Genomic DNA, 14,668 nt, shown 5'->3' with positions numbered 1-14,668 from the left:
CAATACAGACAGCTGGCTATGTGAGGTGACATTGATTCCTTAGGCTTTTTACACTATTGTATCTTTTTAGCAGGTTAAATAAATATTGAGATAACAAGCTGTTTCAGCTATGCTATTTTCTTATTTATAACTTATTAAGAGACAATTCATTGAGAGTTCGGGCGAACAAATTATCTCATCACAAGACCAGACACAAAGAACACAAATTTTGCTCAGCTATGCATGACAAAGCACAGGTAGAAGGTTGAATCCTTAACATTAAAAACTGCCTGCTTCTAGGGAGTGAAGTGAAAGTGCATCTCGTATGAAAAGCAGAGCAGTAAACTTTTATAATTGTAAACAAAGTAATGTCTGTAACAGCTTTAAGAAATACCATCTATGGGCTGTCCTCATCCGGCCTGCCAAGGTCAATACAATCCTTTCTACACAAGGGTGCATGTATGTGTAAAGGGGGAAAATGGAAATTACATTTTATCCTCCCACGCTGTAGCATGTGCCAGCTTGCAAGGGGCTGGCACTAGCTTTAGATGTGGAGCCAACTGTTTGTGTGTCTGATTGGATAGAGGAAGGGTACTGGGAAGAATCCACTTTCTGTAACAGGAAGCTGAAGGAGGCGGGGTAGAAGGAGAAGAAAGGGAAAAAATACAGTTAAACATAGCAATGTAGCTATTCTCATCTATTATAGCTTGAAAGGGCCTAAACCAAAACCCGGATGAGAACGCTCCTGTGCCTTGGCAAGTCTAAAACCTGGCACTGAATTTTGTGAGACTCGAGTCTCTAATTGTAACACCATCCCTGGGAATCTCTGCCCCAGAGACAGAGTTGTGAGAACAAGGATTGTAAATAGCCTGTAGTATAAATAACTGTGAATAAAGTTTGGAGTATAAGTCCAATATTTTCTGGAAGACAAAGCACAATGCACAGAGAGTGAATTCAGAAGGCTTCCACTGGATTTCTGCTTCTTGTGCAGAAACTAGGTGGATACAGACACAATGTTCTGAATTTCCAACAAGAGACTCATCTGTGAGGGTTTGCTACCAGAATACTTGACCATTGACAAGCAAACGGTAAAGATACAACAGAGCCAGGAAAAGGTGGTAAGGAGATGGGTGTGTGTAAATGCTGCATCCTGGCGGAGCAGGCCCTGTTTCTTGTGGGCTGCCAGGGAAGGAAAGCCTGTCCTCAAAGGCATGAGGCCATACACTACAAATCCACCCTCCCACCACAAAAAGATTTTGTTTATACTCCAAGTAGTTGTCAAAAACATTAACATAAAGTGTGAATTTAACCATAAATAGCAAAGGCATTTGCCCACTGCAATTAACGCGCGCCCCCTCCCCCATTGAGACCAAGTTTGTAAAAGCCTTTGAACTTTATGTGCTTTGCCATATGCTAAGGGGATATATAAAATCTGACATTCTGTTTGAGGCAAACTAACTAAACTTACAGGAATTTTGTTTTTGCCTGCTTCCAATGAAGAGCAACAGACTGGCTAGTTTTACTGCCAATGGTGACATCTCAGCATTGCATGTCATGTAAGAAAAATAAGATTAAAAGCTCTTTTTGAGTTCTTTCTGTTTTTTTAAATAGGATTTCTTGGTTTAGACAATTTTTATCAGTGTTTATTTTGAAGCACATTATTCTTTGGGCAGGGTGAGAGGGAAAAGACAATTATTAACTTTTCCTGCTTCTTGAATTAGATCAAAAAATTAATCTCTTCCAAAGTTGAACATCCAAGTAAGTGTTTTATGGCCTACTTTGCCTACTCTGTAAACAACTGTGGACAATAAAAAAATGGAAAGTTTGATGTATATTATAGCTAAGGCTAAGATTTTGTCATGATTATTTTTAGTAAAAGTCATGCACAGGACACGGGCAATAAACAAAAATTCACGGAAGCCATGACCTGTCTGTGAGTTTTGCTGCTACAGCTTCATGGTTTCCCCCAACACCATGGTGGCTGGGAGCTGTGGGATTCCCCCTCTGCCCACGACGGCTAGGAGCTGCAGGGTGACCGTATTTCCCAAAGAGAAAATGGGACACCCCCAGCTGTTCGCCTGAGGTGTCCCCCTTACCCTTGGGCGAGGCTGTCAGGAGGGCCCCCTCAAGATTCTGTCACCTGTAGCTGGAACCCTGCCAGGGCCCCACTGGCTGTCAGCTCCAGAATCCTGCAGCCCCTGGGGCTGAAGCAGAGAATGTCAAGCAGATGGACATCCTACCAAAAGGACTATTACCAGCAGGAGAGTGGAGTGGGAGGAGGTATTGTTTTATGGTCTCTGTGCATATAATGTCTTCTGCAGTTTCCACGGTATGCATCCAATGAAGTGAGCTGTAGCTCACGAAAGCTTATGCTCAAATAAATTGGTTAGTCTCTAAGGTGCCACAAGTCCTCCTTTTCTTTTTGCGAATACGGACTAACACGGCTGTTACTCTGAAAGGAGGTCTCTGGAAGTCATGGATTCTGTGACTTCCATGACCGCCGTGACATAAATGTAGCCTTAATTATAGCCTATACAAACCTATTCTTGTATTTTTGGATTGGCCTGATTTAATTGCTTTGTAGCTAAACTATTGACATATGGTAAAATGTTCACAAGCATCTAATGACTTTGGAGCCCAACTCCCGCTTTCAAAAGGGACTTAAAGGCACTTAGGAGTTCAAGTCTTAGTGAAAGTCGGTGGAATTTAAGAGATTAAGTGCCTCAGTCATGTTTGAAAATAGGATTTTGGCTCTTAAATCATTTAGGTGTTTTCTAAATTTTATCAATGCTCCCTTTCATCCAATTATCCCAAAGAGTATCATACACCATTGATTAAACTTGAACACCCATGTGAGATGGGTATAAAACATCCAATAGGGAAATCAAGGTACATAGAAGTTACATTGAAGTTTTCTAGCGTTAGCTGTCAAACAGCTACACTTCCTCAAATTTCTCTCTTCCTGTTTTATCCCGCATTAATTGTGATCTATGTACCAGTGTCCAGGATGCACATTAGCTAAGGTTCAAAGGGAAACAAGAGATCAAGGTTACAAAATGGAGACAGTACCAGGTGTGAAGAGCCATTATTGTTCACCGCAGGAAGGCTTGCCCAGCGTTCATTTTCCAGTTCTTCCATCACTTGATTCATTGCACTCTTCAACCATGTATCAACAGACACCCCTATCTGCTTTAGCAGATCAAGACGAGCCTCTGCTTTGAGTTTAATTATCTGAAAAGACAAACACGGAAAACATTATCCAAATTGTTTCACGTCTAGATTTAATTTCTTCTCATAATTAAAATACACCCTTTTCTAGTCTACCAATTAGACTACACAGGAAGCTTAGAAATCAGTTCCACTTTAGAAACAAGTCCAGTTATTAATTTTTTTGCCCGCAGAGATGCAAAATACCAGCTTATCCAGATTCCACAAAATGGGATTTTCAACATCACGTCGATTCACTTATACAAACTTGCTCTTCGTATATTTTATGGGAAGTTTGTCATCTAAAAAAAAATCAAATTTTCAAACCAAATTTTTACATGCAAGATGTAGAATTACTGGAACTGAAAAATAGGAGAAAAAATATTTCTCTACTTTTTCTGTAAGTTTACTTTATGCATTTAGCAATACTAAATGAATACTAGACAATACTAAATACAGTTCCCTCTGTGCAGACTTTTTGCACTGGAACAGGGGAGAGAAAATGTTTATAAAAATAGGAAAATGTGATTGTAAAAATTGATGGACGAACTCAAACAATGGCAGTACCTGAAACTACTCCCTTTTTTTAACTGACAATTTCAAGTTGACCGCACCCCTTTCATAGTAACAAATTAAAAAGACAAAAAACAACCCCCCTATGGCCCTCCCCCTGCAGTTCACTCATATCTAAAACTGGAAGAGTCTGTGGTTTCACCAGTACACCAGGAGAAATAGATAGCTCTCTGAATGAGTGCAGTTATCACGGGATATGGGGTTTTAAGGAGTTATTACAGCAAAAGCATATACTACTACTTAGCATTTAATGCTGTGGCTCCAAGTGCTTTAGAATTATTACTACTTGTTTACAGAGGTCTAGCGGTTCCACCTGAGATCAGGGCCCCATTGTAAAAAGGTAGGAAGGGAAACTGAGGCACAGAGATGAAGCGACTTGCCAACAGTCACACAGGTCACCTGACTTCCAGGCCAGTATTGTAGCTACCAGACTATCCTGTTTGCATTTCACAGTTGGGGAAGCTGTGAAACAAAGATTATGTGATTTACAAAAGGTTACAGAGTGGTTCAGTGACAGAGGTGGGAGTGGAAACCCATTTAACTATCTTGTAGTTTTTCCTGTATTTCCTTTCACAGCATTGTTAATTCTTAGCATGTTGCGCCTGAAAAAAGCGCTCTCTTTTCTCTCTTGCCTGGGTCTTCCACTGTGGTTCCAGACAATACATTTTGATAACACTGAATGAATCAGGAGGTAACCAGTCAGAAAGGAGAAAGTTTCTATTTCAAATACAATATGTTGGTAAATCACCAGTAATAATGGGAAGGGAAGCAGAGAACAAGAGTTGACGAACCAAAGTGGTCTAATGATTTGTTTCAATCTTCAGTTTACTAAAAATTCTCTGGATAACGATCCATTTTCTCCAGCTCAGTGTTCACTGTTTAGCCTAATTTGAAATGGGAATTGTACACTTTCATAAACAGTCACCCTGTTTAACTGCTGATTCTCTAAAGTAATTCAGTGTACCCAGCTAAAATATTGTTGTGTCACCACTGACAGGAAAACTCCTAAATGACTCATTATGCAATGCTACTTCTATACGGTACAAACCAACTAGGCTGACCTATTGTTCCTTCTTCTTCCTTCCTTCTGTGGTGGAAGCACAGCTGAGTGTACCAAGCATCTGTATTGCTCTGTGTTAGAACACTAGCTTACTCTACAAGATAGTAATAATTCTTGGATGTAAAATAATAGGCCTAGTAAGTATTAACAATGTTATGGGGATTTGGAATAATGTATCTTGATTTAGTGTGATGTTGGTCTGGATCCTCAATGATCCTACTTTTAATAAAGAGGATAAATCAGAAAACCTGCAGCATTACTAAGAGAAACTGTAGCTATAACATCTAGAAATCTGACTGAATGGAACTTTATGTTGCCTGGGTGTACATTCTTACCCTGATCAAAAAGAAGCAACAGTGGTAACTATAATTCTGTTTCAAATTACAGGACTATTTAAAAAAAATTCTTACTTTAAACATGAGTGCAGTCATCATGGGATATGGGGTTTTAAGGAGCTACTGGAGCAAAAGTATATACTCTACTACTTATCATTTAACGCTCTTTAAAGTAAAGGTAATTTTTTAACAGCACAGAAATATAACAGGGGACCTGGAAGAAATTCTGAAGTTGTGTTCTCCAGAATTCTCCAGAATCTGCCAAGATGCTGTTAGATGCAGATACTGGAGGCTGGGGCAGGAGGAGTTCAGAACACATTTTCCATGGGAAAAGACCAAAGCCACTGAACCACGAAGAGTTTCTATTTCTCAGTTAAGCATGCTTAAAAAGTTAAAGATGGTTATCAGATAGCCATCAGTTGAATGATTAATGTATACTGTGGATATAGTTCTCATATGCAAACTTTACTACTGAGAAAACAGTAAATTAAAGATGTTAACATGCACCACATGCACCATGTTATTAAACTTCAAAGAATACTGATTTGAATAGAAGAGGAAGGGAAAAGGAGCTCCCCTGACACACTCGAATTGAAGATGGAGCCGCATCTATTATTTTATGTTGTAAAATGGGGTCCTTCCAATTTACCACAGCATTAAGCATCTCTTAAAATGCCGACCAATCACTCACTGAAGCGCTTGTTTGTACTCTTGTTAATATTTAACAAGTTCTATAGCATAAACAACAGTAAAATGAGAGTAAATCTGGAATTCCCAGGACTGCCAGACAGATCTGGTGAATCTTGCAATTTTAAGGAACATGTCATACCTGTGCGTTTCTTTACGATTGCACCCAACGCTGCAAATCTGAGTATTCTAAAGTCTTGGGTGCAGACAGAAGAACTATTGATTTAACTAAAACAATAAATCCCCTTGTGGGGACGCTCTAATTTCAGTCAAAGATGTTTACATCCATGCATCTTAAATTGATTCCTTACCAAATTAGGCTAAATTGAGATAAGAGATTAACTGAAATCAGAGTGTTTGTACAAGAGGGCTGCACGAGCTTAACTAAACTGATGTAGAAACCAGTATACCTTTCTCATGTAAACAAGGTCTAAGACGAACACACTACAACACTTTCTAACCACACCTGACCCCAGGTCCCTACAGACACTGGGGGAAGGTGAGTTCTAGTCCATCAGAAGGGATTCTTTGGAATTCATCCATTCTTCTATTTGGAGCTGCCCATTCACTACCTGGTGCTACTCAAGCCAAACACATTTCTAATGACACCCCACAGTGTTGCCATTTTTCTTAGTTTGTGAGATGTGACAAACCCCTTCTTCAAGTCATTATGTTGCTGAGTTAAGATGGATTCTCACATGCATACAATTTTGGAGCAATTTTACCGTACCATAATGCATTGCAACATTGTTGTACCAAATGCTACCACATTTTAATAGGGTATTACAGCATGAAGCCTTTTCCCATGCCCTGAAAAATGACACAAGATATGTTTAGACCATAATTTTTGTTGCAGTTTTAATTTAACTTATTCTCAATTAACTTGAGGTAACTACACAGTTATAAACATTAATCTAGGTACCCCACAAACATTTATGGTTTATACTACGCCTCAGACTATGGTAAACCACAAATGCTTATGTCCTTATGACTGTCTAGGCCAGGGGTTCTCACAACAAATTTTCTGGTGGCCTCAGAGTGTGGCCACCAACTCTGGCTGGTGGCCGTGCTGACAATTTTTCCTAAAATATTTCATTAACTTTAGGAAAAACAAAGAAATATGCACATATACATGTCCAAATCATTGTAATTTATTTATGTAGGGTTTTTTCAGACTCGGTAATAAAAATAATTTACAATTCTTTACTGGACATAAACAGAATAGAAATACAAATAAGGTGCTTCGCATGTTTTTGTCTTTTTTGTTGTTTCTTTTGCTTTTTCCATTGTGCTTTTTTTCCCTAAGACTTGCTAGCTTTTTTTCCCTAAGACTTGTATCACTTTTCACAGTAGACTTACTCAGCCCCAGCAAGCCCTGGGACAAATTAAGCCCTGGATGTGGAGCTGGGCATGGAAGCAGCAGGGCTAGGGACAATGGGGGGCGGGTGGGGGTGGTAGGGATGGTAAGTCTGGGGCCAAAGCCTGAATCAGAATCTGCCACTGTGTGGACGGAGCCCGAAGCCCCATGGCCAAAGCCTGCCTCCCCTACCCGCGGCGAAAGTGGGGAATTCACCAGCTGCCTGCACCCCCAGTGTTTCTGTCTCCAGAGGGGGGCAGGGCCCAACTGCTGCTAGCAGCCCTGGGAGAGAGGCCACTGCTTTGCACCTCCTCCACCCTCTCCCTCCGCCCGCCCCCATCACAGCCCAGGAGACTGTGGCTGCAAAAAAAGGCCCTGGTGGCCATATACGGCCATGGTGGCCGCATTTGAGAAACGCTGGTCTAGGCCAGTATTTACAAACCTATTAGCTAACACAAGTCACACTTTGAGTCCCATGACTGTCCCCAAAGTAGCCTGATCCTATAATAAATGCCAATTGGTAGTCAGCTAATGAGAGGAGTGTACTAAGGTTCTTGCCCAGAATCAAAATCGACAAGTTCAATATCTTGTAGGGAACCCCGGGGTATATGGCAAGGGCACTCACATGCAGAGCAAAACACAACCTTAACCTCCTTTATTAATATAATTAATAGAGACAAGAAAGCTCCAAACCACATAAGCAAAAATTCAAATAATAGAGTATTAGAGAAATCTTAAAGGCTATTCCTTGCATAGCATATGCTCATAGACTTACATACTCACACCCCTTTATTGGAGATCTGGTGGTAAAAGGTGAAGGGACAAAGGACCAGCCCATCTCTGGCATGCCAAATGGGTCCGATGGTCCAGATCCCCAATGTTTGAAGATAGGTGATAAATTATAGCATTAAAATATTGAAAGGCGGAGAACTAGCTCCTTCTTCATGTGGGTTCTTACTTATGTAGGGCCTGGAAATCACCACGAATATTCATACAAACACCCAGTCTCCACCATCCACATCCAAATTCCTCACCCTCATAATATTGGGGTGCCTTTACCTAATAGGATAGCATATTAATCCCTATTTACTCATTACCATATTGCAGAAGCAAATTTGTGATTAGACATCTGCCAACAATCCTAGCCGAAAATACCAAAGTTTAGTACAGGTTCAGTGTCCCTACAGTTGCCTAGTCTCATTTTATGCCAACTTTTCTCTTAAGCAAACTACTCCCAGTCCCCCAAAATCTAGGGTGAACATTAGGCCACTTTATCTATGCTAAAGGTCACAGACCTAAACTTTGCTTATGCTAATGTGCTTAAGCCAATGTTTTACAGGATGAAGAAAAAGCCTGTAAAATAAGGCTAAACTGGCCCTAAGGGCTATACCACAAAGGCTAAGTCTACACTAGAGTTTTTAATGCAAGTTAATTGGAAATCAATTAACTCAAGCTACCCAACAGATTTATGAATGTCTGAACACTCCACAAACTTTTGTTCCAGGACACAAACATCTGTTGCTTTCCCTATTGTAGACAAACCTAAAGAATACTTGCAGGATTAGGCCTGCTTTACACTTGAAACTTGTACTGGTATGACTATGTTGGTTACAAGTGTGATTTTTTTTTTTTAACCTATACAGTTATATTGGCCCAAGACCTAGTGTGGACGTGTTCATACCAGTATAAAGGTGACTTATCAGTTTAGCTTAGGCCTGTTCTACAAGTAAAATTTAGGTTGAGATAGCTACAGTGCTGGGGAGGGTGGAGGATGAAAAATCCACACCCCTAAGCACCATAGCTATGCCAATCTAATCCCCAGCGTAAATGTAGCTAGGTCAACAGAAGAAGTCACTCACCTGGTTCCTTGAGATGTGTGTCCCCACGTGTGATGCAGTTATGCAGACATAAGCCCCCGTGTAGACACCGCTAGGTCAATGGAAGAATTTTTCCATTGACCGAGCTACTGCCTCTGAGGGAGGTGGCTTTACTACAGCGATGGAAGAACCTCTGTTGCGTTTCTAGTGTAGATATACCCAGTACTGATGGAGAACACTCCTCTGTCGCTGGAGGCTGTGTCTCATCTACGGGATTATGGCAAGATAACTACGTTGCCATAGCTAACACGGTATAGTTGCCACAGTGTAGACATGGCCTTATTTCCCCCTTCTCATACAGGAACAGCTTTTTCAGTAAGTGCATTTGATTTGAAAACTGAGTAAGAAGAAATATATGAAAAGGTAAAGAGAAGTGTTTTACTTCTTGATATGCACACAGTACCACATCTACTAAACCGCTGTTACCTAAGGGGGAGATCAAGATCAACTGTTAAAATAGTGATATAGTAGTTCTCAAACTTCCGCTACCTGCAGGAAACCAGACAGTTCTAGTCATGGAGTAACCATTGATTCTGTACTTTAACATTTCCCTTATGAATCCTCTCCCCAGGAGATGGATGTGGTATACTTCCGCTCTGGGTGAGTGGCCCCAAATGGCACCCTCTATGACAGACACTCATGCTGCTCATGTATTGGGAGTATCTTTTGTTTACCAAGTAGTTATCCATATTTCCTATGACCCTGAACAACCTTTGGGAGGCACCTCAGCTTTAATACCCCAGCATGCTAAACATGAGCATCTGAAACCTGGACATTACCCATATTTCAAAGTTTTAATTAAGCCTCAGTACAGAACATACAAGGACTTTTTTTTTTTTTTTTTTTTTACAAGGACTGTTTAATAGCTCAGAATTAGAATGTTTTTATGCCAGTTTCAAAAGTCGTAAACTGTTCAAGCTGGCTAACAAATAGTGGTCTGCACAATGCCTATTTGTACAACCTACGTCTTCCTGATGAGGAGTTATGAAAATATAATAAAGAAATAAAGTTAAAATTAAGAAAAATAAGACTGAAGATAAAATATTGTTTTATTTATATTTCATGTGCTTCCCATGTTTGTATTGCATGGAAGAAGAAATCCTGTTGTGTATTTACTACTCCTGTGTGAATTAAAGATGAGTATCTGGATCTATAATTTGCAAAAAATGAGGATAAATTCCTGCTTCAAAACTAAAGAAATGAAAAGCAGCAACAATAAGTTTCACAGCTTCCTGTGAATAACCAGCCAAAATAATATATTTCTGAACAGTAATGTAACAATGTGTAGGTAATAAATAATGCAAGAAAAGGGCCTGAAGGAAACCAAGTGTTCATTTGCATCCCCAAAACACCTTAGTGACAAGTCTCTTTAAATAGTTTCTTTTGAAAGAATTAAAAAAAAAAAGCAACTACAGAATTCCAGAAAAGGTGACCTACTGTATGTGCTAAAAATCTGTTACAACTATAGTGTTTGATTAACTGTGAATAAGTTTCAGCCCTGTAAAATCACAAAAGCAAGAGAAAAATAAAGATTTTGCTTTTTGCACTTCATTTTTTGCTATGACAAAAGGAGGAAAGAACAAGATGGAAAAAAAATTTCTTCTCTGAATCGTACTATCCTCCCAGATGACATTTTGCCCCTCTTATGGGCCCTATTTTTCCCTTTTGAAAATACCTGAGTCCCTAGTGGGCTAGAGGGAGATAACTAGCAGCCTCCTGTGGCGTGTCTGCAATTCCAAGTCATTGCACCTTGAAGGAACGTTGTTATAAAATTGTAACACACACTGTTTAATTGAACTGAACTGCCATATTTTATTGCCGGATGCCCATTATTCATAAACAAAAGTTATTGTGTAAACAAAACAAAAAAAGACATCCTGTGAGTCAGAACCAGGGGCTCTCTTAAAAGGAGGACAAATGGAAAGCCTTCTCTTTTCCTTTCCCAGCTGCAAACTCTAATATGCAGACTTCCCAAACACTTACTAAAACTGTACCTCTTTTAACTCTGCTCCCACAGGAGAAGGGTCCTGCTTTTTTAATCCTGAGAATCTAGTCACACTATAAATATTTTTTATTTTTAAGCAAATATATTTATTATTTACTCCCAGACATAAAAAACCCATTAAGATGAAGTTAAGATTGAGAGTCTATATCAGTAACGTAAGAGTAAAAAGCATTATGGGGTGTAATGTAATTATCTCAAAACCCAGCATATATACCCAGGACATTCAGAGTTCAGGTTACACTTAAAAGAAACTTAAAGACGTTAAGGTAAGGAATGCACAGTTAAGACACCCAAACAACTTTAACTCTGTCCTCTACTGATGTCATGAATCAAGTTTGTGGAACATACTTTGTATTTTTCATACAAAACAAAGAGGTAGAATCCCTGTTTTAAGAGCAAAATTGAACTCAACCATAAGTATGAAGTCACAGCCAGCAACTCCATAATACTGTAGTAGCAGGCCGTAATATTGTAGGTCAAGGCCACACAGTGCTAGCCCTATACAAACAAATAAGAAAAGACAAGTCTCTTCTTGTAAGGCTCTCCATTAAAGTAAACTTCTCTCCTGCCCCCGCCAACTCTGCCACAGATTTCTCCTTTTCATTTCTTACTCACTTAAATTTGGGGGAAGTGAAGGGCCTGCAATTGTGTGCTTTGCAGGGATCATGAAGGCCTGGTGTACAAGCCATATTATGAATTTTCCATACTGTCCCTGAAGTACTGTGTTTTCTGAAGTTATCTTTTGAAAAACTTTAATCTTCCTGTTCATTAGCATTTTATTGGAATATCCAAACAATATCTTAATATAATTACAAAATGCTAAATTTTATATAAACTATTTTCCTTTATTGGTGCAACCACTTGTTTTAGACAGTCATTTATAAAAATATACAGAGTTTGTTAGAGGTTCCAAAACCCTTCTGGTGCACTGCCAGCCTTAGTTACTTTTAAGTCTATGCAGCACAACCATTAGTTAAACTGATGTTTCTCTGGACATTCCTCAACAGAATGATTTCCACAATATGAAAAGCAACAGAGCTTTTCAAAAGGAAAGCTTTAAAAATTGAACAACTGAAAAATGAATGACTACATGGGTGAACTCGCTTCAGTTTCCAATGTAAATAAGAACTCTGATTAACATCTTGAAGCAACATTGGAACCACAATGAAAAACTGGATCTTTCCAAATGAAGAATGCTCTTTTTAAGTTTTATTTGTGACTATTTATAAAGTGAACAGTCCTATTGCAAACGGTATCATAACCAGTTGATTTAACCTATCGTCTTCCATGTCTTCTGTAACATTTTAATTGTGGTGTCAAGCAAGAAAAGGCTGTTTTTCTAAAATTATCAATTTAGAAAGAAATTGAATGTGGCAAACAGGTCACAAAAACTTCTGAATTATTGACATTATATTTACTTTTAACACAGAGGGTTCTCAGAATTATTTCCACATCTATAGCCAATCTGAGGCATTTGTACAGAAAATGGAGACAGTTAAAGGATACTACTTTAAGATTAAAAAACAAAATCAGATGAAGAAATGTGAATCAACTTAGCATTTCAAAAAAATGATGGCTTTGTAGAGAACACAAAACTGGAAATACCATTCCTTCAACAAAAAGAAAAGGAGTACTTGTGGCACCTTAGAGACTAACTAATTTATTTGAGCATAAGCATCGGATGCATCGATGAAGTGAGCTGTAGCTCACGAAACCTTATGCTCAAATAAATTGGTTAGTCTCTAAGGTGCCACAAGTACTCCTTTTCTTTTTGCGAACACAGACTAACACGGCTGTTACTCTGAAACCGTTCCTTCAACAGGAATTCACAGTAAGTTAGCCAGCAGCTCAAGAGGGTTTGGAGAAGATCCATATGCTAAAGGCACAAAAGGTCTTCAAACAATCTGTATTTTTAACACCACAAACTGAAAGTGAACACTGCCAAATTAAAACTATGTATCTGAGAAGCAAGGGTGCACTGAAAACCATGATCCATATTCTAAAGATGAAGGAAAGAACTACACTAAAGGATCCTCCAAAAGTCAAAAATTCTCATGTGCATTACAGGAAAGGAGAATTACACAAAAAGCTATTTTAATAGTTATCTTAGACTAGACTAATCCCAGATGCACTTACAAGAACACAGGAAATTCTGAGATATTCCCTGTAGTCTTGAGATCCTAGAACAGTGATGTTTAAGTTTTGCAGTACCGAGATCCATCCTGGCACATCAATTCACAAAGTATTTTAATCATGAATAAATGAACATTTTGTTTTTAAGGTGGATTTAAGAGTAGCTAGCACTCAAGCACATAGTAAGAAAGCAGACAAACAATTTAACAGTTTTCTCTCCATGCATCTTTAATCTTTTAAGTCTCATCTATCTTCTACCAACTTGAAAACATCCTGCCACGCCTGTAATAAAAAATTCATCTTCAGAAATAAATCAACTTTCAGCTGCGGAGTGTCCACTGATGAACAACCTAACTGTATTCTCACTGAGCCACATAAATTCCTCAAGGTCTCCTCCCCTAGTTGGCAAACCTGTCTCTAAATTTGGGTATCAACAAGATATAGTGTCAAATATTTACCAAGGTTTGGAATCACTGTCTACATAGTCTATAAGCATCTTGTTTTTAGCACCTACTTGGAAAAAAAATCATCACTGAAGTTTATCACTGCAAGGTGTCATTGATTCTCAAACACAGTAAATGATTTTTTGCAATATTGTGACCAAGATGAGAGCTGATCAAGTACTGCAGATTTATTTATACCTCTTTATAATACCACGATGTAACTTTTGACCATATCATCCTTAAAATAAAATTCTTATTTGTCTAGTTGTACTTAAACTGTTTCCCACTAAGCCAACTCAAAACTCATGAACTGTAGATGTCAAAGTAACTTTGGGCAATATGTTTACTTCACACTATTCTCCTAAGCGTGAGGTTACCTAGCAAAACCATCGACAGAAGCAAGTGATATTTCACAAATTGAATTTTCTGTTGATTTCCTTATTCCACTTAATTCTTTTGGCAGAAGCAACGGGAATTAGATTTTCTCACAATTATTATGAGCTGAGAACACCACCACTTAAATCAGCAGTAAGGTGGAAAGATACAGCAGCAAAAACATGCAAACAATAACAGTCTGATCACTGAAATGTAGATATATGAATTGAGATACAGTAAAATCACAAGTGGCACATAATTAATAAATTTTATCCTGAGATAGTGTAATGCCGACAGACCCCAGTTGTTGGCGGGCGGGGTCGAACCTGTGGCCTCTGGAGCTAAGCATGAGCCTGTACAGCATAAGCTAAAAGCCGCATGAGCTAAAAGCCACATGGCGATTATTAGTTAAGGTTGTAGAGCAGTGGTTCTCAAACTTTTGTACGGGTGACCCCTTTCACATAGCAAGCCTCTGAGTGAGGCCCCCCTAATAAATTAAAAACACTTTTTAATATATTTAACACCATTATAAATGCTGGAAGCAGAGCGGGGTTTTGGGGTGGAGGCTGACAGCTTGTGACTCCCCATGTAATAACCTTGCAACCTCCTGAGGGGTCCCAACCTCCAGTTTGAGAAC

The 14,668-nt window shown here is 39.0% G+C and overlaps 1 protein-coding gene across 4 annotated transcripts in view; it reads right to left on the bottom strand.

Annotated features, from left to right (window-relative positions):
• The window catches only part of FCHSD2 (FCH and double SH3 domains 2), a 230,251-nt gene that overhangs the window by 19,486 nt on the left and 196,097 nt on the right, over window positions 1-14,668 (bottom strand). For all 4 annotated transcript variants that reach the window (XM_084628660.1, XM_084628659.1, XM_084628661.1 and 1 more), the window contains one exon: window positions 3,049-3,210. In XM_084628660.1, coding sequence (XP_084484786.1) covers window positions 3,049-3,210 — 162 coding nt within the window. The remainder of the gene's footprint in view (window positions 1-3,048; window positions 3,211-14,668) is intronic.

This window comes from Lepidochelys olivacea (assembly GCF_965140295.1).
Source record: "Lepidochelys olivacea isolate rLepOli2 genome assembly, chromosome: 1".
In the NCBI taxonomy this organism is placed as follows: Eukaryota; Metazoa; Chordata; order Testudines; family Cheloniidae; genus Lepidochelys; species Lepidochelys olivacea.
This window is presented reverse-complemented; position numbering and strand designations above follow the sequence as displayed.